Genomic DNA, 23,550 nt, shown 5'->3' on the forward strand with positions numbered 1-23,550 from the left:
TATAGACCCAGAATCTGCAGCTGTCACTCTTCTTGTAAAGCTGACATGTAGGAGTCTGCTGTTTATTTATTATTTCGTGTTTGAAATGTATCAGTTTCTTACAATTCGATTTTAAAGTCTTTATTTCCCCAGGGTGCCGAGTTTATCCAATGTCTTATTCGGCTGTCTGAACACTGTTTATATTTCTTTCCTCTATTAGCACGGTCATTAAGCACGGGCATTAAGCAAGGTCAAATACCCCATTAATAAAATAAGTAATAAAGACAGTGTTTGGACTTCTTCTGCCCAGTACTCTGTTGCCTAATCTATGCACCTTTTATGGTGTGAGAATTTAGTATGACTTGAGGATAATGATCACTTTCTAAGGTAGGCCACAAGTGGTACTTAAAGAAATGTATAATCTGCAATTGCCGTCGTCCCAGCACCCCTATTGACAGACAGTATCATATCCCATCAGGAATATGAAGATATTTGTGATCTCCAAAATCCATTGGAAATGTCGGCTACATTCCATGGTACAAAGTTCAAATTATCTTCCAAACCACTGGGTTAGTTCTGCTCTGGGTAGCTGCTTTAGCGTAACTGTAGTTTACTACAGGTTATGAGCATAGCTGCCAGTCATCTTTTAACCTGCCCTTCTCCTGATCTACATTATCAAAAACATTTTAGTCCCTATCATTATTTACAAAAACATTTAATGGGTTTAGATAAAATAACATTTCCCATCTCTTGCCCTGTGTCTATTTAAATAAGGCTATTGAATTACTTTTGTCTCTTGGCCAATGAATTTATTTCCTTTGTTCAGTGCCTCGTTTACTCTCATTTAGTACGGCCACTGGGTATCCCATGCAGAAGGGCACAACACTCACTCTTGCCTGATGCCCACCCTTGTCGTCATGATAGTAGTAAAAAAACAATCCTTAAAAACATTAAATTGATAAGTATATACAGTATAAAAGCAAAATGAATCCGAAATAACGTGCACATATTAAATAAGGTGGAGTGTCATTTAGGCAAAATGAAAAAAACACAAAAATGATACCTGTGTAACAACATTGATCAAATTACAGTTTCATATCAGGCAAGACTAAATATTCAAACAACCTAAAAAAAAACATATACATTCTTAGCCCAATTTTTTCGTTCCTCATAGGTGTGTGGCTAAGTAGATAAGAGGAACAAAAACTGTTTAATGCATAATTTCTTTCCATATTCAACATAGCTGCCAAAGATAATTAGTTAACCAAAACTGATTGTTAACACTGTTCGTTCATTTACAAAGATGTAGTGCATTGCGGGTCTTGGTTACAGATCTTATATTCTAGTGTCTGCTAGGATAGAACATTGCCAACAACAGTTTACAATAGCACCCCTTACCCATTCTTCACCTGCTCTTTGCCATCTTTTATAGACTGGCTTTAGGTTCAACTGTAGGTCCTTCTTAGTTGACAATGTCAAGCATGTTATGGTTGTTAACGTGCCCCTTATCTTTCTAAACTGCTTCAGAATCTCTCATATATTATGTGTTCGCTTTTCCATGCCCGGAGGTGCTGCAGCATTTCTCATTTATCTTCAGTAGTATTTGTTTGTTATTTGCAAGATTATCTTCTTTTCCCCCCATTTTAGTGCTTTCATTGTCAGGACTCCCTAAAGCGTGGACTATGAGTTGAGCAGTGTGTTAACACCAGTGCGTAATGTAACCCTGGGGTAGACGGTGGGGGCACCGGTAGTTATTTTTAAAGTCCAGAACTTATTTTTCTGTATCCGATATTTACCGAGCACAAGTGAGGAAAAAACACACAGATCGGAAAGACAGAGAAAGAAAGTTGGCAAGGGGCAGGGAGTGTCTGGTAGTGGAGTAAAAACGAACTGCCTAGGTATTCAGCGTACTGACATTTAATTGCATAGCTTCGGGCATTGCCACTCTTTTTGTTCACAAAGCAAGCACTGGTTTCTATAAATTCTTAGATTTATTCCTGACAAAATGTCAGAATTTTATGTAACTTGGGAGAGGACCATAAACTGTGTTTAATGGGGACTCCAGATCCTTACCAACAAAAATTAGTGCATGGCATATCCATGGAATGCATCCAACCTGTTGTGTAGTTCTACCATAATAAACTCTTGCAGAGTGTTTCTTTTCTTTGCACTTGATGAACGAAATTAGTTTTTCTTTATCTTGTCGTCTCATGGTTTCCTGTAAATTGTTTGCCAGACTCTTCCTGGAATTTTCACCTGTCTTGGCCTCATTTTTACATGTCTGGAAACTGTGCATATAGTCTCTTGATCCGCATATGCCTTGCAAATGATGCAACTTTCATTGTGGCACCTCTCTTGAGAAATACATGTTAAACTCAGTCAGGTATTTGGAAATATCTAGCTCATAGGGTTTCCGACTTACTAAAATCTTGCTTAAATTGGTGTAATGGTGTCCTAGACAAATGATGTCTTGATATGAGGTTTGATAACAACCTGGATATATGAAAATATTGCTGCGGTCAGATTAAATTAATCTCCATCACAAAAACTGCTCCATTCCAAATTCCTTCATAGACTGAGTAGCTCCTCACACTATTTACATAGACGAGATCCACAGAAAACTGTGAAATGTATTAGATGCTAATGTGACCCTGCAGGTTTCTTCCTCCTGGCATGGGAATGCCCACCTGTCAGACATACTGGGGGAAGGTCCTATGTACCATCGAGGAGATAGTTGAAACCCCTGTGGAGCGTATTCTGTTACTTGCAGTATTAGGATTCACTAAACACCTCTCACAGTCAACTAGAAGGTGAACTGGCATATTACTCCTAATGGCAAAAAAACTCCTTGTCCGTTGTTGGATGAGGGACCTTTCACCTAAGACTGTAGATTACCTAACGTAATTACCTTTTGTATGAGATTACCTTTTGTATGATAGCGCTTAACAATATGTAGAGCTGCAACTTATCAAGTCATGCCTGTGGAATATTTTGGAACCACTGAGGGCATTTCTTTATTGCAACCTCCTGCGATTGCTAAGTCACGAGTGGACCATCCCCTAACAGACCTGAATAATTAACACCCTGGTGGTGTATTGCTTGAAAAGACTGATAAGTGCGTACTGCTTAAATGCTACAGTCAACCTACCTGCACCTTATTCTATAGACTACATGCCTCCCTTCTGTTTACCATTACAACTCATTGCCTTGCATTGTATTGGTAGGGAAGCTAGCCATGTATTGCTGAATAACTTAGTCTATCTGTTGACGCTGTTGTATAAAAATTCATATAAATACAACTAAAAAATACACAATTTGGTGTAATTGTTAAAACGACCATTTGCAAAATGTGTCCCTTTTTAGTGCACGCCTCTTCCATCCATTTAACAAACTCTCTCCTTTATGTATTGGTTGTGAAGTCTTTATTTCTGTAAAGGGTCTTTACTGTAAGTGGTATGTCATAAAATCTTGCTTTAGACCCAAGTTATTCTGTATTTGTGAAGTCCTCTCTGAAATTGTGGATCAATATGTGTTACATTTTTGTCTCTTTGGAAGCTAGGTACCTCCCATTGTGTTTTCTATATAAAATACCAAGATTTTTTAATGAAGGGTCAGACCCATGCTAGCATGTACATTAGATGTGTTGAATGATGATAGCATTTAAGGTTGATGATTCTTAGGCCTTACCTAATTGGTTTTATGCCACCTTGTTTGTTCTACTTATCTTTAAGTAAGACATATAAAGAACACATTGGGGTGTCTACTGTCAAATACTCAGTAGGTTTTCCCCTTCCCAGATAAAGGAATAACAGTCTTTCTGATGTTGGCAAAGCATGCCTTTCTTTAATGGAATGAGCATGGCTAGGTTATCTAAAAATAAAAAAAAAAACAAGGTATGGTTTTAATGGTGGCAATTAATCCCACCCAGGAGTTAAGTGCTTACAATTACGACTTTTTATTCCAGGCATGCAAAGTGCTCTGTACTGCATCAGTCATATTGTGCAGTTATCAAGTGTTATGCACACATGAAAAGCTTTGTAAAGTTGTTGGTAAATGTTTCTGAACTAATCTAACGTCTTTCTCATGTAGAGCACTCCCTTATTATTCTTAATTTCAGTTTTTCACTTATTGTGCACTTAAATTGAGCCTGTTGGTGAAGAGGCTGCCTGCTTTGTTCTCTTTGTTGTCCGAACCAAGGTGGCGCATGATCCACCTTATCCTTCTCTAGTGCCCTTTTCACTTCTCTAATAATTAGCACTTTTCACCATATTCTGTGTGATTGCCCGCCACAGCTCCTTGCTCGGCTTGGCGACTTTTTCTTTTCTTTTTCTTACTTTACATGTGGCTCTAATAAGGTGCCCATACAAGCTCTTTATCCACCTCTTCTGCATTTTGTCTGTTATGTATTCTTGTATTTGTTGTTTTATGTTTTTCTAGCACTGGATGACTTGCTATTGTAACCTCGGCTCCCTCCTACGCCCCCACCCCAGCAGCCCACACAAACACCTTAACACCCATTGAAGATTGCTCATGAGAGGCCCAGCATCACTGGCCCGGTTTGACCTCTTACGCTCTGTTAATAATTTGTTGATCAAGGCAGGTGTAATACACACTTGGATTGTCTTTTTTAGATATCTAAGTAGTGGAAAAAGTCTGTTGCCAACTGGCGTCTGAATAACCTTATCGGGGGGTCCTTAGCTGTTGCTTCCCTGATAATGTCAGCCATGAGTTTTGGTCATAAGTCTGTGTAAAATCTTATTGCAAGTAAAATCAATATTGTACCAGATTTTGAATTCCGAACTATCAGTCACCAATGCCTCTATAATGCACGTACTAATGAGAAAACTTGAATGTCTGAATCTAACTCGTTTGAATGCAATCCAAATCCTAGTTTAAACAAAGTGGTTGAGTACTCTCAGATACTGCCTGCAAAAAGTTGCTTAAAATTTGTATATTCACCAAATTAATCTATTTCATGCAGAAGCTTGGAAATTTAAACAAACAACCCATCTATCAAAGAATAATTTCATCAAATTACTGTGAAAAAGGGACATCTCAGGTGACCAACTCAGATAGTGTGGAGAACATCTGAGCATCACATTTTAGAGAAGGCACAACCCACAAAAGAGAGTGACCAACGGCTTCACAGAAGCATTCTTTTGAGAACTTAAAGAAGAACTGGGTCTTACAAGAGATCTCAAGGAATGTGTACAAGTAATAAAATAAGAAATCTAGGAACTAGGCGATAGAATTAGTTCACCAGAAGTAAGGATGGATGTGCTCTCACTTGAACAGAAGCAGCTGGGGGTCTGAATCGTCCCTCTTGAAAAGTAAAACATCTTTCTCCAGGAAAAATAAGAGAACTTTGAGACTAGGTCCAGAAGTAATAATTTATGAATTAGGGGCATATTAAGAGAAGCTCAAGAGTGGAAGATTAACAAGTATGAGCAAGGTCCACCAGCTGACATACTGAAACTGCCAGAAGAGAAAAAGATATCACCAGATCTAGTACACAGAGTGGCTCTGATGGAACTACAGAGATCATCCAACTCTCTCTCCGCTCAGACATTGTAACAAGGCTGCATTAGATTAAGGAAAAAGAACAAATAATGGATCAGAACCAACAGACATTTAAGTTTCCTGGGCCAGAGCATTTTTGTGTAACAAGACCACCTAACACCCATGTTGCAAAAAGGAAGACCTTCATGCCAACAACACATTTACTAACTATAAGGTACCAGTGTAGGCACTGCTTCATCTAGTTTTCTCATGGGGAGACAAACCGCATGCAGTCAATAGACAGCTCAGGTAATCTCATGGCATGGAGAGCAAGAGATGACCGTGTAAAAGAAGAGTGAGGCTGCCTGAAAGACGGGCATGCGTGACATGGTAAGCGATTAAGAGAAGGAGATCAAATGGAGTACAAAGGTGAGCAAGAGAAGGAGAACAGTACGTTAAGCATCTTTGTGGTATTAACAATAAAAACAGACACCGTGGGATGAAGTGTGAGCCAAGGTTTAATTTAATTGTCAGCGTAGGTGACGAACGACCCCAGCCACAGCAGGTGACAGATGAACTCCACCTCCACGGCGCTTTTCTTGGAACCCTGGTCGCGGTGACATTCTAAGTGATGTCACCGCGAGCAGTTCCATTACATGCTGAGCTGCCAGGGAGGGGGAGGCAACCGGGTGGGAGATACCACACATCCCCCTTCCCTACTGAATGAGACATAAGAAATGAAACATTATAAAACTGGAGTACAACAGAAGGTTACATCATCACATATTGCTCTAAATGTCTGGGCGGTCTGGTCACTCTCCTGCTTGTCCTACCACCCGGGTGCGGGACCGCCCCCTGTTCCCTGGGAGGGGAACCCATACTCTTCTCGGAATTGGTCTCACGCCCCCCTTCCCTACAGGAATCCTGCCCGGGGGGTGGTACCTCACAACCCTTCCCAGGTTCCAGATCTTTCCTTCCTGGGTCTTCACGGCATAAACAATTTCGTAATCTTAGTGGGCCTACTGTATTCAGACCAACTTGCCCTGCCAGTGGGTGTCCTAATCTTAATATCGTCTCCGACTTTAAACCCTGCCTCTTGAGTAGAGTGGAGTCTGTCAAACCTTTCTTTCCTCTCAACCACTGCTTCCCTCTGTCTCTCTAGTCCCTTCGCTTCTTTGGAGTGGTCTGACCATCCCTTGTTCCACCCCATCCAGCCTGGCGATAGTTTTGTGTTGGGTTTTCTTGCTCGGAGCAACTCAAACCGGGTGACACCTGTTGTTTGGTGGGGGGTAAACCTGTATGCTTCAACCCGTCTCCATACTTCTTCCTTCCAATTCATGCAGCTGGTTTTTGCCAACAGAATGCTCTCTTTGAGAGTCTTATTGAAGCGCTCGACCATGCCATTGGTCTCAGGGTGGTACAAAGCACAACGTTTGTGTGTGATCCCTCTCTCCTCAAGGAAATCTTCCATCTCTTTCGAACACAGTTGTACTCCATTATCCGTGAGTAGGCTTCTGGGTAGACCTTCTCTACTGAATAACTCTTGAAGGAACCCTATGACGGTCTTCGTTGTGATTTCGCTTACAAACTTCACTTCCGGCCATCTGGAGTACAGATCCATGAGCACCAGAATGTACGGCGTGCGCACTTCTCCCGTCAGCGGGCCCACGATGTCCAACGCCAACTCTTCCCATGGTCCTGATGGGGGTGGCCTACACACCATTGGAGGTGTGAGTTGCTTAAGTACTTTGTCGCTGATGCTGCACGGGATGCAGTCTCTTACTTTCCTTTCAATGGCGAGGTCCATGCGCGGCCACCAGTAGTCTTCTCTCAATCTTTGTTTGGTCTTGGTGATGCCTAGGTGGCCATCATGAGCCATATCCACCAGATTTTCCCACACAGCCGCGGGAGGTACCAACCTCGTTCCCCTGAACAGACATTCGTCGAGCACAGACAGTTCATCTTTGATCATCCAGAATGGCCGTAGAGTGTCGTCCCGCTTATCTTCAGGATTCCATCTGTTTTTCACTCTTTTGCAAACCACATCCAAAACCTCGTCTGACTTTAGTGCTTCTTTCCATGTTTCTTCTCCTATGGCTCTTTGTACTATTGCACACACATTTTCCTCTTGGTAGTCTTCAAATTCATCTTCCACTTTTCCCTTCGATTCGTTTCCATCATTTTCCCTCACCAGCCGTGACAAGCAGTCTGCAGCAAGATTTTGTGTTCCAGGGACATATTCAACACGGAATGTGTATTCTTGGAGACTTACGACCCAGCGTCTAATCCTGCTAGAGATCGCGTCCAGGCCCTTCTTACCGAAAACTTCTACTAATGGCTTGTGGTCCGTTCGAAGAGTGAACTTAGTGCCCCATAGAAAATCTCTGAATTTGCCCAAGGCCCAGTACACCGCCAGGGCCTCTTTTTCAATCACAGAGTAATTGCTCTCTGACTTCTGTAGAGATCTGGAGGCGAAAGCTATCGTTTACTCTCCGTCTGTTCCTACTTGGGTGAGGACCGCCCCTAACCCCTTGGTACTTGCGTCAGTGGTGACTACTGTCACACGATTGGGCATGAAAGACTTCAGGCTGGGTGCCTCTGCGAGTGCATTCTTCACGTCTTCAAACTCACTTTGGCACACGTCGCACCATTCTAACACAGTGTCCTTTTTTAGTAGTTGTCGCATTGCAAATGTCCTTCCTGCAAAGTTCCTTATGAATTTGCTGTAGAATTCCAGCATTCCCATGAAGGACTTGATTTCGTCCTTGCTCTTCGGGGGCACCAAGTTCGTAATGGTGTTCTGGAGCTCAGCTTTCGGACGGATCTCCTCTGCTGTTACCTTGTGTCCCAAAAAATTTAGTTCTTTGCAGCCAAACACACACTTTTCTCTTCTCACAGTTAATCCTTGCGACCTAAACCTGGTCAGCACTTGTCTCAACCTCTTGTCGTGTTCCTCATGTTCTTTAGCGAATACTAGCACATCATCCTGGTAGCATAAGACGCCAGGGATCTCTCTCAAGATGTTCCCCATGAGTCTCTGGAACACGGCTGCCGCCGATACCAAGCCGAACGGCATCCTCCTGAACTTGAATGCGCCCATGGGCGTAACAAACGCAGTTAGTTCTTGCAACTCTTCGTGCAGCTTGATCTGAAAATAGGCAGACATAAGGTCAAGTGTGGAGAATACTCTTGCGCCATCTAGCATGCTCATCATCTGGGTGATGTTGGGCAGTGGAAACCGGTCGACCACAACCTCTTTGTTCAAGGCTCTAAGGTCAATGCACAACCGGACCGATCCATCTTTTTTCTTGGCTGCTGTAATAGGCGCAAGCCACTCTGTCGCTTCCACCGGTTCGATGACTCCTGCTTTGCACAGTTTCTCCAATTCGGCCTTCACTGCTTCTTGGATGGCAATGGGTAGCTTCCTTAACTTGGCTACCACAGGCTTTGCGTTTTCTTTCAATTTGATCTTGTTGCAGTAATTCTTCAAACATTCAAGTTCTTCTCTAAATACTTCTTTGAACTCCGTCACCAAATCTCCTTTTGGCTCTTGCACTTCTTGTATTAAGATTTGGGGATTGCTATTTGGATTGAGATAGACCCCCAACTCCTTCTGTGCCTGCCAGCCCAGGATGTTGTCGCCTACTGTAGATACATAGACCTTGGACATTGTTGTCCTGTCCCTGTATTCAACTGTGTCCCAGAAGTAACCCTTCATAGAGATGGGGCGACCAGCATACCCCCCGGGCCTTACATTCATCCTTCTCAAACTGATCCTCCCCTTAGACACCCGTGAAAATTCCTTTGCACTGATGATTGTTATTCTTGAACAGGAATCAAACAAAGCCTCTATTTCCGTACCCTTTACTTTTATGGTGTCTTTAGGGCTGCAGACCTGACCTTCACTTGTACGACTATCTCATCACATACTGCGTTTGTCCTGTCCTTACTCTGTCTACTAAATCCCTGTTCACTCCTGCAGTATTGCCTGAAATGACCTTTCTTGCCGCACTTGTTACATGTGAATTTGAGGGCAGGGCACACCTTGTCGTTGGACATGTGCCCCTGCTTTCCGCATCTATAACAGGTACCCTTGAATGACCATCCCATTTTACTCTCTTTCTGCTCATTACCTACTATTTTCTGACCCTTGACTACAAACACAGCCTCACATTCAGTCACCACTTCGCTTACTTTAGGTTTCTCTTCGTTTGTTTTCTCACCACTGTCCTGTTTGATTTCACTGACGCACTGCAGCATGTGTTCTACCTGTTTTGCAACTATTAAAACTTCCCTCAGTGGTGGGTCATCTTTCAACCATAACTCCTCACGTACGCGCTCCGTCCTACACGCTAACACAAACTGGTCCCTGATCCTCTCCTCATTGGCACCTCCAAACTTACATGTTGCCGCAAGTTTTAGTAGATCAGACACAAAATCTTCTACAGACTCCCCTTCCTTCTGTACCCTTTTTCCAAAATGGTACCTCTCCATTATAGTGCTAGTCTTGGGAAGGTAGCGCAAATCTAATTTTTTAAGACTGATTTCTACCTCATTCAGGCCCCTCGCTTCCTGTGCCCCCAGTTCTGGTAGATGATCCAACACTTCTTCCCCCTCCGCCCCTAGGTAATATGCTAATAGGGCTACTTTTCTTTCTAACCCTAGATTTGGGCCACACACCGTCGCATAGTTCAAAAACACTTTCTTCCATTTTGTCCATTGTATGGTAGGCTCCCCTGGGCTAGTCAGAAAGAATGGTGGTGGCGTTACACTTTGCATAATGATGTTAATATTAGGGGCCTACTCTTATTAAGTGGAACATGTATTCTTTGAGATACAACCAGGGTTGGGAGTGGGAGCCAGGTTACAGTTCCATGGTGGCAAGTTCAACTTATGGTGAGGAGTTCGGTGCAGTTCTTCCCTTTCAGAAAAAATACGACCAATTTCACATAAACTTTATAAAGTTGCAGTTAGCTCTCAAACCGCTAGGTGGCACAGTTGCGCTAAGGTCAGCTCCCCATGAGGTGTGATGTCCTTGCTGGTTGTACTGGTGTATACGTTTCTTAAAGAACACCTCACAGTCTCTCTCTCTTTGACAGCACAATATCCTCCCTTTTTTAAAAGTCAATTGGGCTTTCCTTAAGAATCCCTTCCAGCATCGATATGCTTTGCAACCAATTTTACACAGGAAATAAAAGGGGTTAGTGGAAAGGAACAGCTCTGCTCACACGACACAGAGAAGGTGAGGTTACTCCACAGATGCGCCGTATATTTTTTCCAAGTTCTTTGCAGCCCACACACTACTGCCCTTAGTTCTCTCTAACACATTTAATCCTTCGGGCATGCAGTCACAAAGCGCCGCTCCCACGCCGTACACCTCCTCAATCACTTCGCCTGATGACCCGACAGAGTTGAACCAGCATCTGTCGTCCGTCACCGAGATGCGTGCCGGCTTGTCTTTCACACATTCATGCCGCAATGGGTCGCGCTGTGACTCACCGTTGACATCTTCAATCACAAAGGCCCGCTGTCATTAACGATGCACCGTTAACTTCTGCTCGCCGCACACACTGCCAACCTTCCACGAATTGGGCTGCTCTTGACGGCTGTTATTCAGAGATGGCAGTTGTTTCGTTTATTCTTCTCCACATTGCGCGGCACCTATGCGCTTCTTTTTAATCACCTCAAAGGATCGTAACTCCTTCTTCTTAAGTACATCTTTTATCCTTCGCTGTGTACTCGATCCGCTTTCCTGTACTTCACGTCCAAATATCTTTATTTCTTTTCTTTGCGTGTTGAGGTCGCTCACCCCTGAAGACCCTCATCGCCAGTGTGGTATTAACAATAAAAACAGTCACCGTGGGATGAAGTGTGAGCCAAGGTTTAATTCAATTGTCAGCGTAGGTGACGAACGACCCCAGCCACAGGAGGTGACGGATGAACTCTGCCTCCGCGGCGCTCGCCTTGGAACCCTGGTCGCGGTGACATTCTAAGTGATGTCACCGCGAGCAGTTCCATTACATGCTGAGCTGCCAGGGAGGGGGGGGAAACAGGGTGGGAGATACCACAATCTTCTTAGAACAGTTAAGAATTGCAGTGAAACAGTGGCATGTCATTTCTTAGAAGACCAATGACCCAGAAGGACAGACTACAGCTATGCCCTTATTTATATATTGGGTGAGGCTTAATAGTTTATATACTGATTTTACATCCGTCCATAAAGGGTCCGGGAGTCAAAGAGCAGTGTCAGTCAATCAAACACAAGGATGATTTAGGGAGAAGATGTGGCCTAACGGCTAGAGCAGTCAACCTCGAAACTGCGGAACCTGGTTCGAGTCTTTGAAGAGATGCTCAAAATCCAGTGATTCTGGGCAAATCATTTCATCTCCCTGTTCCTAAAAAAATTTAATGTGTCTGTCTGTAACACAACTGGTGCTCATGTAAAGTGATATGATACCTTTGGGTCGAAGTCACGTTCTATAAAACCTCTCACCTGCTCAAGCGCCTGGATACCCTCACAGGTGATTAGTGTGTTCGACAAATCAACATAACAAATAATATAGTTGCTTTCTGTGATTTAATCCAAAATTAGAAACTCATGTGTACTGCCTCTTAAATAGTGAGATTGGACTTCATCGACTGGCAGCAGTTAGGGAAACTGGAAAATTACATCACCAGAGAGCAGGGCAATAAAATGGAAAATTAATCATTTATCGATTCTGCCTGTTACGGTCACTGGATTAGAGAGAAACAGGCATAGAAAAATATATGTGAAAAACATGACATTAATTACTGCCAAGTACTGACTATGTGTGATGGCAGACGTTTGAGGTAGCAATGGTGAGCATATGGTTCCTCTACATACATTTGCTAAACTGGAGAGTTTGTTGCAAGCCTATTCCCTTACAAAACAATGAGTTTAGTGTAACGTTCAAACAGTAATGCTGTTGAAGCAGACCTGTACAAACAGGTAGCTTTATGTAGTGGATCACAAGAAGTGTAAGGATTAAGGGTCTTATGAGTTTGGCGGTCTTGGATTGGGCCGTGACGTCAGCACCCCGCTCCAAGACCACCAAAACTCATAATGAGACCGCCCGCCGGATTCCAACTTGAATCCAGGTCAGGCGATGCTGTGATGCACCTGGCCCACAGCGAATATGGTGGCTGGACCTCCACCACGACTACTCTGGTCCAGTAGACCGCTGTAGTTATAATAAGGCCCTAAGTAGCTGTTAATCTTCCTGGATCCCCATTAGGCTACATCTGATCAGGGTATTAATATATTGTTTGTGCTCAAACATTCAGTGAGGCTTGACACCCAATAGACCATCCTCAGACAGACTGCCACTGGGGAATATATGACTTTTAACCTATGCACTTTGAGTGGGGCATATGTCATTTAGTATTTTGACATGAGTGACAACAAATAATTTACATATACTCCCACATGCAGTCTCTGCAAGATTCCACACACCTCCCCTTTCACAGCAATGAAAATGCAACATACAAAGGCAAAATTAAACATTAGATTGTACAAGGAGAGGCACAATAAAAGCACACCTGTATGTCGAGTAATACAGCAGATTAGAGTGCATTCGCAACGGAGTACAAATGTAAAGACCATTACAACATTTTAAAAATTGAATTCCATGCTAGCACAGAACAATCAACCACCGCCTACATTGTATCTCTCGCAGAGGAAACATACTTTACTAATCACTCTTAATCCAGAGTAGCAACCTGAAATGCACCATTATTGCAGAAACGGTAAAAAGGCCTGACTAGGCATGCCTTGTACCTTGCATTCCTAGCAGAATGGCTTAAAAGCCTAGGAAGAAGACCTAACTTTCAACAATTGCTGCTTGGCCTATTCTGTGTATTTGGTACCTTTTTAATACTAAAAAAGGTGAATGAACCTCATTACTTGTAGCCCTTAATGGCAGAATAATGGCATCTCCTCCAATACACGTATCACGCTGTATTAAGAGTATTTTGGTGGTCATTTGTTTTATGCAGCCAGAGCCATGCAATAAAGTGGCTATGCTCCAAACCAGTGGCGGTGAGTCCATGCCACTAATGCCACATGCCCCCATGGCCCCAGGGCCCATTCATCGTTCGTTCAATCTAATCTGATTATTGTGTATGTTGTATAAACGTGAGGCGCGGCTCGCCACGCAGCGGAGCTGGTCCGAGCTGGCAGCACCTGACCCCGAGGCACGCCCACTTGGTGGTAACTGACGGAGAACAAGAATCAGTTGTCTGAGAGCTCAGCAATAGTGCGCATGCTCCGTTTTGGGCATAGTCATTTTTACGACCAGCCCGAACATGCGCACTACTACTCCGCTGCCTTCCCCTTAGGAGAGCGAGGGACCGAGGGTTGCTTGCTTCATTGCAGCATTCCCGGCCCCCCGGTCTCCTAATGGGCGGGGGGCATCTCTGCCCTCTAGCCAATCCCTTTCCCAATTCGTCACAGGGGGCGGTTCCTGCCCTATGATGGGTTATGAAGGGGTGGGGTAGAGGGTGCCTGCATGCAGGCCGCGGGAAGCTCAAAAGTGGATTGTGCGCAGGTTCTCTCGTTCCCACTGGCTGGGCTTGCCGCGCTCTGTGCTCAGTGCTCCCAGCCATTCTGAAGAGACACTTTGCAGACTGGAGGAGGTGTGTTGAGAAAACGTTCACATTTTTTAATCTTGAAGCTCCTTCTTCATATTTTTAGTTTACGTTTGTTGCACAATTTACATGCCCGATGTGTGTCTCTTAGAGCGACGCCAGACATTGACTCCGCTCCTAGTCTGTCTCACAGAGTCTTTCACTGTTTAGGAGTGTCTTCGAGTGTATGGGAAGTTTTACGGTGCTGACTGTGTGCAGTGCGGTACACGAACTCCATGATCAAGGGTTCCAGACGTGCCTATGGAACTCCAACAAGCGGAGCTATAATATTCTGAAAAACGGCCCTTCAAACACATGCTTTTGTTTATTACAAGTTTAATGTGTTTGTATCTAAGAGGGGTATGAGTGGCTCTAAGAAGCAGTCAACAGTTTTTTTTTAAAACGTTGATCCTGTTTGATTGTATCAGGAGAATTTAAACTAGAGGTACTGTGGGCCGAGCAGTGTAAGAGCACCTTACAGAAATCACATGGGTATTCACAATGGTACTAATACAAAACTCAAGTCTGTCTAAAATACACTAGAAAACAGACCCCCCCCCTCCTTGCCTGAACCCCCTCTCTTCTAATTTTTTGTTTCGTTTGTGTGGGTCGCAGGTTGCGCTCCACTTGTTAACCATTTTTTTCACTATTTATATAAATAAGCCTATTGTCTAAATAAATTCTGTCCGGCTGGACAAAGAACATAGTGTCTACTTAGCATATGTTGATTAGTTGCTCTCTACCTGTTGTCTAGGGACCAGTGTCTTTAGTAACTAATGGAGCTACGGCAGCAGCGGCTGCACTGAATTCACAGGGATGCCCGTTTTGCTGGCGGGGATCTCTGAATATGGCAGAGAGGCTATAACTTCCATTGACCTTGCGGGCTAGTTGACCACCCGCTATGCTCTAAATCATCCTGTTTTGCTGCTAAAGTTAATCAACAGCCCTGTGCAAGTTTCTAATTTAACATTTCCTTCTGGAACACAGCTTCAGTTACAACAACTTATATGGAAGGACATGCAGTTAACCACACATCATTTATGCATGAAGAAACTAGAGGTAGACTTGTAGAATAGAAATTGCACATACATCATCACATAAGAATGAAGCCCAAAAAAAAATATCTAGGACACTTTTTAAGGGGAGACCGAAATAGAGAGCAAATCCCAAGCTTCGATATTAGTTAAGCATGAAGGCACACCCATTTCCAAATTATATCCACCTATGGAATATATATGTTCTAAAACCATGCACTATACAAGAGTTGAGAAAGAAATAACATTAACAGAAAAGATGTGCATCTCCTCTGTTATTAAATTAACCAAAGATTTACAGTGCATTAAAATGACACATTTGTATCCTACATAAAAAACTTAGAACTAACCATATGTAAACAATCATGAGGCAAATTGTAACACACCTTTCATAAGCAGACATTATATATATATGTGTATATGTGTGTATGCAGCAATTTGATGAAATGCTTACAAACTGAGAAAATGTAGTTTGATAAAAATGAACCCACAGAGAGTCAGCGCACACCCATTGCTGCAGAACGTCAACTGCCTCAACAAGAGAGGTCAATCCATACATAATCATGCTTTGTAAATAAAACTTCCTCTTTGTTCCCCTTTTTAGCATGACTCAATTATTTCGGAGTGCAACACACCAAGATTAGTTATAGAAATAATCTTCTGTAATGTGAAAGAATGTCTGGCCATCTATAGCCTACTACACCCTTCGGTAAGGGATATGTATACCCAAGTATTTAATTGTACAGTGATCTGCTCCTATTTTATCAGAGGATCTCATTTTCCTGTGACTATTGTCTTTGTCTCATATGTTTGGCGGCAAATTTGTATCATGCATTCCCAAGAAGCAGTTTTTTTAAACGTATCCTAGTCAAATGCCTTCCTAAGAACTTCTAAATTTTTATTTTTTTGTGTATGTGACCTGGTGCATGACTCCAGTGTCCAATCTCTGTCGCTCAACATATGCATCATCAAACAAGAAGAGCATTTTAATAAAGACTAATCTTTTGATGTAAATGTAATTTCTCTTTCAGGGGTGTGGGTCCAGGCTGCAACACCCGAGAAATTGCAGACAAACTTATTGACCTCAAGACTGAGCTTGCAGACCTGGAAAAACGAGAACAAGAACTGGACCAACAGAGGATCTGGGTGCAACAAAGCATCAAAAACGTCACAGATGATGTTTTGAATAGCAGATATCCTTTATATGTGTTAAATCCGTCCCTAAGGGCAGCACACACGTCTGTGCCTGCACAGCCAAAACATTTCCTCGAAACTGTGTCTCCAGTTGCTGGCCAGAATATAACAACTTCCTCAGTAAGGGGGTCTCCCTTCAGCATAATTGCTGCCTGACAACTTCCCATGTGGACAGTTGCTATTACTCTACAGTTACCACCCAGCCACCTGCTAGCTGCGGAATGACACTAGTCTCTAAAGCATGCAGCGTGCCTGACAACATACAGCACCTTAAAAAAAGCACATGTTCTTCCATTGCCACCTCAAGTGACACTGAGGTAGAAAATACAAAATCCAATGTCTCACATTTCACACTGATAACAACCTGTCTGTAAATAGGGTGATATATATGCTTCCTGTGTGTACTGCAAGTGCCCAACTACCTAAACAAGCCACTTGTTGCAATTGGTCACAACTCAACCTCACATTCTGATAGATGCCTCTACTAGTAGATTTTTCATCTCTTCAATATCCCAGATTCCAGACTGAAACTAGAAACTTTCAATAGCTCTTCCGCACCCGTTGGGAGGCCTTGGCTCCACATCAGCACCCTAAATGATGACTGTGCTTTAACGGGACCAGTCTGCTACCTTGACTTAAAAAAAATTATTCTGTGCCATTTTATTCAGATCCGGAGCTCGCTCTTTTGTTTGAGAGTGTTTATTCCCACCAAAAATGTAATGCAAATTTGGTTCAGTGCAGGGATTTCGATATGTTTGGTGGGGGTGTGGGGGGGATGGGGGCGGGTCCCCTCTGGAGCACCTTTGGGCCCACCTGGAGACTTTGGGACCTGATACAGGTGAGTCTTTCTCAGACGTAGTTTGGTACAGTACTCCTCCAGTGCTGCCCGAGGTTGTACCAATGCAGACTTTTTCACTGGTGAACCCACCTCCAGCACCGAAGCTGTTGCCTCTCTGGAGGCATCTGATGACAAATGCATTAGCAGCAGTGTCCACTCAAGTGCCTCCAATACCCGCTCTGCTTGGTCCTTCTGGGGGATCAACCCCTACCTAAATCCCTGTAGATAATGCATAGTTCCAGAAGGTGGTTCAGCAACCTACTAGAGGAGTAACCAATGAGAAACGAGCAAGTTAAGTGTGCATATTACAGTATTGGACTACTATGCTTGTCCTCTTTTAGTCAGCCTCTGATCAAATAGACATGTTTGATATTGTGCACCATGACATGGATGGCAGTAGTGAGGTGGCAGTCATCATACCTCCCTTTCTCAGAGATATGGCTGACTAGCATTAAGGAATGCAAGTTGCCTGGACACGTCTTTGGAGACTGAGATAAAGTTCCTTTCACAGCTTCCCCTCCTTAGGTGACACCCTTTCACTCAGTGATTTGGAAGGCTGCAGAGATTCTAGAACTCCTGTTACCTGTGGTGGAGAGCAAATCTGACTGACAGAAGTTCTGCAGCTGTCTGTATAAGTGTCTGAACAACTGGTGCCTTTTAACAAGGCTGTCTTGGACCCATTGCTGGCAGCCTAGGAGATGTCTTGTGGGATATGATCATATGGTTATTTTTCACCTACCAGATCACCTCGAGCATGTTTCGGAGGTGGTCAGGGAGGGTTGGGATACATAAAAGCACATTATTAAAGCCGGTCCGGACACAACTGACTTTGTTGCAAAGGCTTTTGGGTCTTAAGTGTGTGTTCGTCAACACACCTGGTTAAGATCTTCAAGTTTACATATTATGTCCAGGCTACCCTAAAGAGTATCCATTTCGACGTTTAGATAGTGCCAAATTGTGTAGATAGAAGGTATATTCTGCTTAAGGGAGGTTTAAGGCAAGCAGAGCTACAGCTTGTTCTTTTGGCTTGCAGTCACCCCAAAAGAACTTTTGCCAGTACCAGACATTTTGTGGCTTTTCAAGGTGATTTAACTTTTGGCGCCATCCGCATCACCCCCATGAGCATCCTCAAATCACTGTGCTCAAACAGTGGGAGCAAAGGCTAAGGTCATGTCACCCAACAGGTGCCTCCCTCCTTGTACTTCTCCCCCCTTGGTAACAGGAAATCAGCTTTTGTTTGCCCCTGCCTGCGTTTGTGCGCCCATCGGAGGATAGTTGTCCTCCTTTCTGCAGCTTGGAAGGCCATAACTTTGCACCAGCTGTCCCTTCTAACTCTAGAAAATTGAAGAATGCCCTATTCTTCCGACAATCCCCTTCCCAGATTTCACCTTGTAACCCCTTCAGACAGAAGACCATATTTGCATGCTGCAGCATAATCTGGCAGCCCAGTTGGGTAAAGAAGCAGTATAGTTGGTGCCAGATCAGGAAATTTGTTGATGGTGCTACTCACAATAATACTTTCTGGTTCCCAAGAAAGACTGCGGTCCTTGTCCGATCTCGGACCTCATAGTCTTCAACCTTTTCTCCTCCGAGGAAAAGTTCAAGATGCTGTCCTTGGCTCAGGTTCTTTTGGAGCTGAAAACAGGAGACTGTATGATGTCCCTCGCCTTGCAGAATAGGTATTTTCAAATATTGATTCTGATGTCTTCTAGGTGGCACCTGCATTTCGTGGATGGCTCCAATCACTGCCACTTTGCTGTCCTCTATTGAGTTTGACATTGGATGCGAGTTGTAGTGGCAGTAGCTGCGGCCCATCTTAGGTTGTGTAGCATTCCTGTATTTATTACCTGGATGACTGACTGCTCAAAGCCTATTCACTATGATAGTGTTGTCACCTGCAAACAATATCGTCCCTGTTGCTTGACCTGGACTTTTCTGTCAAGGTGCCCAAGTCTTATCTAAAGCCCACTCAGTGCCTCCTATTCGTTGGGGCGGTACCGGAAAGGATTTTGATTCGAGCTTTCTGTGCTCCCCAGAATATCCAAGACATTCAGGTTATTGTTCTGATCTTTGGATGATGGTCTCAGATTCCTGTCTTGGTGGTGTTTTGACTCCTGGCTTCCGGCTTCCTCTGCACAACCCAAACCCCCCCGTGGTCCCCCCATGGTGCCTCCACAGGCAGTGGTTCTAGCACGAACTAGAACTGTTGGACTCGTGGTGATCTTACGAGACACTGCATCAGGCCTGACTTGGTGGAAAGCCTGTTCAAGAAATGTGCTCCTGGCCTAAACCAGCTGTTGCCACAGTATTGACCGATGCACCCACCCTCTGGTGGGGTGCTCATCTGAAAGAACTGAAGATTAGGGGCATTTGGTCTTCGGTAAAAAACAGGTATTCAACATCAACCTGCTGGGCCTGAAGGTGATTCAGCTTCCTCTCTTCACGGTCAGTCTGCCAAGATCTTTATGGACAATAAGACAATAATATGGTATATCAACAAGAAGGAAGGAAGCAGGGTCTCGCCTTCTCTGTTGGGAACTGTTAGGACTCTAGTTCTGAGCACAATGGCAGAGGATTAGCTAGTCACCAATCACCCTGATGGCTCTATGATCACGTCGACAGGTTGAGTCACTGTCAACTTGCTGACCACTAGTGTCCTCTGCATCCAGAGATGATTCAAGACATCTTTTCCTTGGGGGTCACTCCTCAGGTGGATCTCTTTGCCACTCATGCTAATACCCATTGCTGCCAACTCTATGCCCTCCAGTATCTGCTGCGGGGAGTTTTGGGGGTCACGTTTTGGGTATGGTGCAGGTTTCCATTTAGTTACATGTTTCCTCCAATACTTTTGGCACCTCAGTTGTTGAAGATTTGTCAAGATCAGGTCCAAACCATTCTAACTGCCCCGGCCTGGCAGAGAAGGGTGTAGTATGTGGGCTTTTTGTGCATCTCCCTATGCCCCCCTGCTCCAACTGCTTTTTTGGGTAAACAACCTCTCCCAGCTGAAAGGACAGATCCTGCACCCCAATACTAAAGCCGCCACCTTCATGGCTGGAGATTGAGTAGGGACAGCAATTTTAACTTAACTGCCAGCAGAGGTGGTCAACATCATTTTGTTTGCTTGCCGTCCTTCCACTAAGTGGGTTTACTTAGCAAGATGGAATGGATTTGTCACCTGGTATACCAAAAGCGACATGGATCCCCTGAAGTCTCACCTTTCAGAGGTTTTCTGGTTTGCGCTTTTGCTGCCTTAGCAGGGTTGTGAGGTGGGCAAAGGGATGCATTCTATCTTTGTCAGCATTTCGCTGCCTTCCAGACCAACCTTCCCTGTTTAAGTCTCCTATTATGATAAGATTTTTGAAGGGATTGACAGACTTATTTCCTCCCACCCGGTTCCGTGTGATACAGTGAGATCAGAACTTGGTGTTCACCTTTTAGATTGGATCCCCATTCGAACCTCTTTATAGGTGCCACTTAAGACTGGTGACATTTACAACTGTTTTTGTTGTTGTAGCGATTACTTTTGCAAGACATATCAGTGAATGGGCAAGCACTGAATGTACTCTCCACCACCACCCTCTCCCTCCCCCAAACCCCACTCATGTTTTTTCAGTTTTCTCAGCTTTCCTCCCTAAAGTGATGACCCCTGTCCATCTTCGGCAGTGTGTTATTCTCACAAAATATTATTTGCCACCACATGATACCTAGGAGGCAAGGTTACAAAGGATGTTCCCTAGATCTTGGCTAGCTATTAAATCAACCACACTAAGTATATCAGGTCTGATGGGCAGCTCTTTGTAGGATATGCAGGCAGTAAGCAAGGTAAGGCTGTCTAGAAAAGGACATGATCCCCCTTGATTATTTAATGCATCAAGATTTGCTACCCCCTTGCTAAGAAAGAACCACCTGACGGAATGCAAGTCCATTCCACCAAGGTAAAGTTGTGTAGGTCTTCCTTGGTCAGGGAAGTACCTGTGGCAGTTGTCTATCGAACACCGACATAGGTGTCCCTTCTCGCTTTAACCAAACATTAATGTGAGGAAGGATGGTAAGGTTGCATGTTCATTGCTGCAAGATTTATTAGTGTGACCATGCCTTCTGGTTGTTATTTCTTTGTTATCTATTCAAAAGATGAAATATTTACAGGTAAAGTATTCCACAGAAGAAATAGTAAACTGCCTTCCGTAACTATGTTTCTGATGGATACTCTACCTTCAAATTACTCACCGATTCCTCCCACCTTCCTGTTCTGAAGGATGGTTAGAGGTAGAATTATAAAGTCCTTCAAATTTAGGTTTTTGTATTGCACAGTTTTAAATTGATGTAATTCTCCTTTTGATTGTTACTGCGATGGACTCTGGAAAAATGGATGGGGGAACTGACGTTGGTGTGCCAGGGTGAGCTCTTTATTCCTTAAGTGACGTCACCATGACATTGTTTCTGATAGCAACATGGAGCTAGAACCCCCTACCAGCATGAAAGAGGTATTGAAAGTTTCCAGATCCCGTGTGGCTCCTGCAATAATTAAGAGGTGATGAATTTGGAGGTAGTAATTAACTTTATCATGGTGTCTTTAATGTATATCTGCACAACCACTTGCTGGACATTAATTTGTTCTCGGATATTGGTGCTAACACCAAGGCAGCTGTAATTACTATCCCCAACATACATAAGAGCAAAAAATGCATTAATTGAAAAAGATTGCAGGAAATAAACATTAGAGGTGTTCGTAGTGGAGAAGAGACTTACAATGCCCTAATATTAAAGTTACATTAAAAAAAGATTGTGAGATTAGATCGCTCTAATTCTTGTCACAGAAACAAAACCTTTGTCCTTTTGTACAGAATATGGTAATGACAAATCTAACTGAAAACAGCACTTTAAACACCCTTAAATGTTTTCATTAAGGCAACTAATTAACATCTAATTAAAGCAAATGCCAGTTTAGATAATTAATAATAAACATCACAAATGATACTGACATTTAACTTCTCTATAGGGGATCTCCATTGATAATCATTAGCACTGAATAGTGCGGGCACCCCGGTTGCTGTTCTTTCAAAGTCACATCTACTTCGCCTTACTTCGGAGAGGCCAGGAAACATATGTGACAGGCATTTTGACACGTTCATTTTTTTGCAGGCTTAAATAAAGGGTCATACCCTTACATATCACTTAAACCAAAATAAAAAGTGATCTTTTAAAAACATCCTTCACAAAGGTTGTACTCATTTTTTAAAGTAAGCTAAGAAATAATGCATAGCAATCTAGTCTGAATAAGCTGCAGCATCGAAACAATATAAACAAGACCCTGCTCCTTTAACCGCATCGCTGCTAGGGAGATTATCCTGCTGTGCTGGACAGCAATAAAAACGGGTGTGGTCATGACGAGCTCAGCTCTTCATGAGCACAGGAGCACTGTACTGCATGACGAGCTGAGCTCGTCATGAGCATGGAAGGGGTTAAGGGCCTTCTGACCTCCAGTCCCCATCATGCCTTGTAGATGGCAGTTTTTTTCCTGCTGACAGTATCCTGAAGCAGATCTCTTCCTTTTGTGAAGTTTTGTTTTTCTCAGAAATGTAATCTAAAGCTTTTTTTTAAAGCTGATTCATTCGACGTCCTTTAGGGTGTAGAGTATTTTAGATCAAATTTTCCAGAAAATGGCATCTCTTTTTGTAAACTGCCCAGAGCGTGGCAGGCAAATGGCAAAAACAGACACGCACAGCATCGGTATTTTATGTTTACCAGACTCTCATTACCCAAAGATGTCGTCACTGCAAGATCCGCTCCAAGTGCACTCTTTTGAGGGGGAGAGAGAGAAAATTTACCTCCAGGATCAAGTGGAGCACTGCAGATAAGATTCCATGACTGGTGAGGCTGGTTACGCTATGAGGACTCCCACAGAGGGAATCCAGAAAGAGACCATCTGGAGAAAGACCTTGCTCCCGTTCAACATAGAGGACATCTACGTTAAGAAGAGGTACTGCGCCTACTTGCTCGCCATCAAGGGCTGGGTAAACGTCGAGACATTATTCACTTTCCTTAAAGTAGATGGCAGAGTGGCTTGCACTCACGAAAGCTCGTAAGTTTCCATCAGAGTTCGACTTTGAATATTGCAGAGGATATTCACCATCAAGACCAACATCTCCAATCCCCATACCGGATTCACCAACACCTCTGCAGGCTCTAGCATGATCACCTCCCCCACCACAACTCCATCTCAGCCTCCAGCGTGACAGGAATATGGCAAAAACAGACACGCACAGCATCGGTATTTTATGTTTACCAGACTCTCATTACCCAAAGATGTCGTCACTGCAAGATCCGCTCCAAGTGCACTCTTTTGAGGGGGAGAGAGAG

At 43.6% G+C, this 23,550-nt stretch overlaps 1 protein-coding gene across 3 annotated transcripts in view; it reads left to right on the forward strand.

The window, feature by feature from the left end:
• Window positions 1-23,550, forward strand: part of E2F4 (E2F transcription factor 4) — a 349,237-nt gene that overhangs the window by 164,208 nt on the left and 161,479 nt on the right. For all 3 annotated transcript variants that reach the window (XM_078669707.1, XM_078669709.1, XM_078669708.1), the window contains exon 3: window positions 16,190-16,351. In XM_078669707.1, coding sequence (XP_078525833.1) covers window positions 16,190-16,351 — 162 coding nt within the window. The remainder of the gene's footprint in view (window positions 1-16,189; window positions 16,352-23,550) is intronic.

The sequence above is a fragment of the Lissotriton helveticus genome, chromosome 12 (assembly GCF_964261635.1).
Source record: "Lissotriton helveticus chromosome 12, aLisHel1.1, whole genome shotgun sequence".
In the NCBI taxonomy this organism is placed as follows: Eukaryota; Metazoa; Chordata; class Amphibia; order Caudata; family Salamandridae; genus Lissotriton; species Lissotriton helveticus.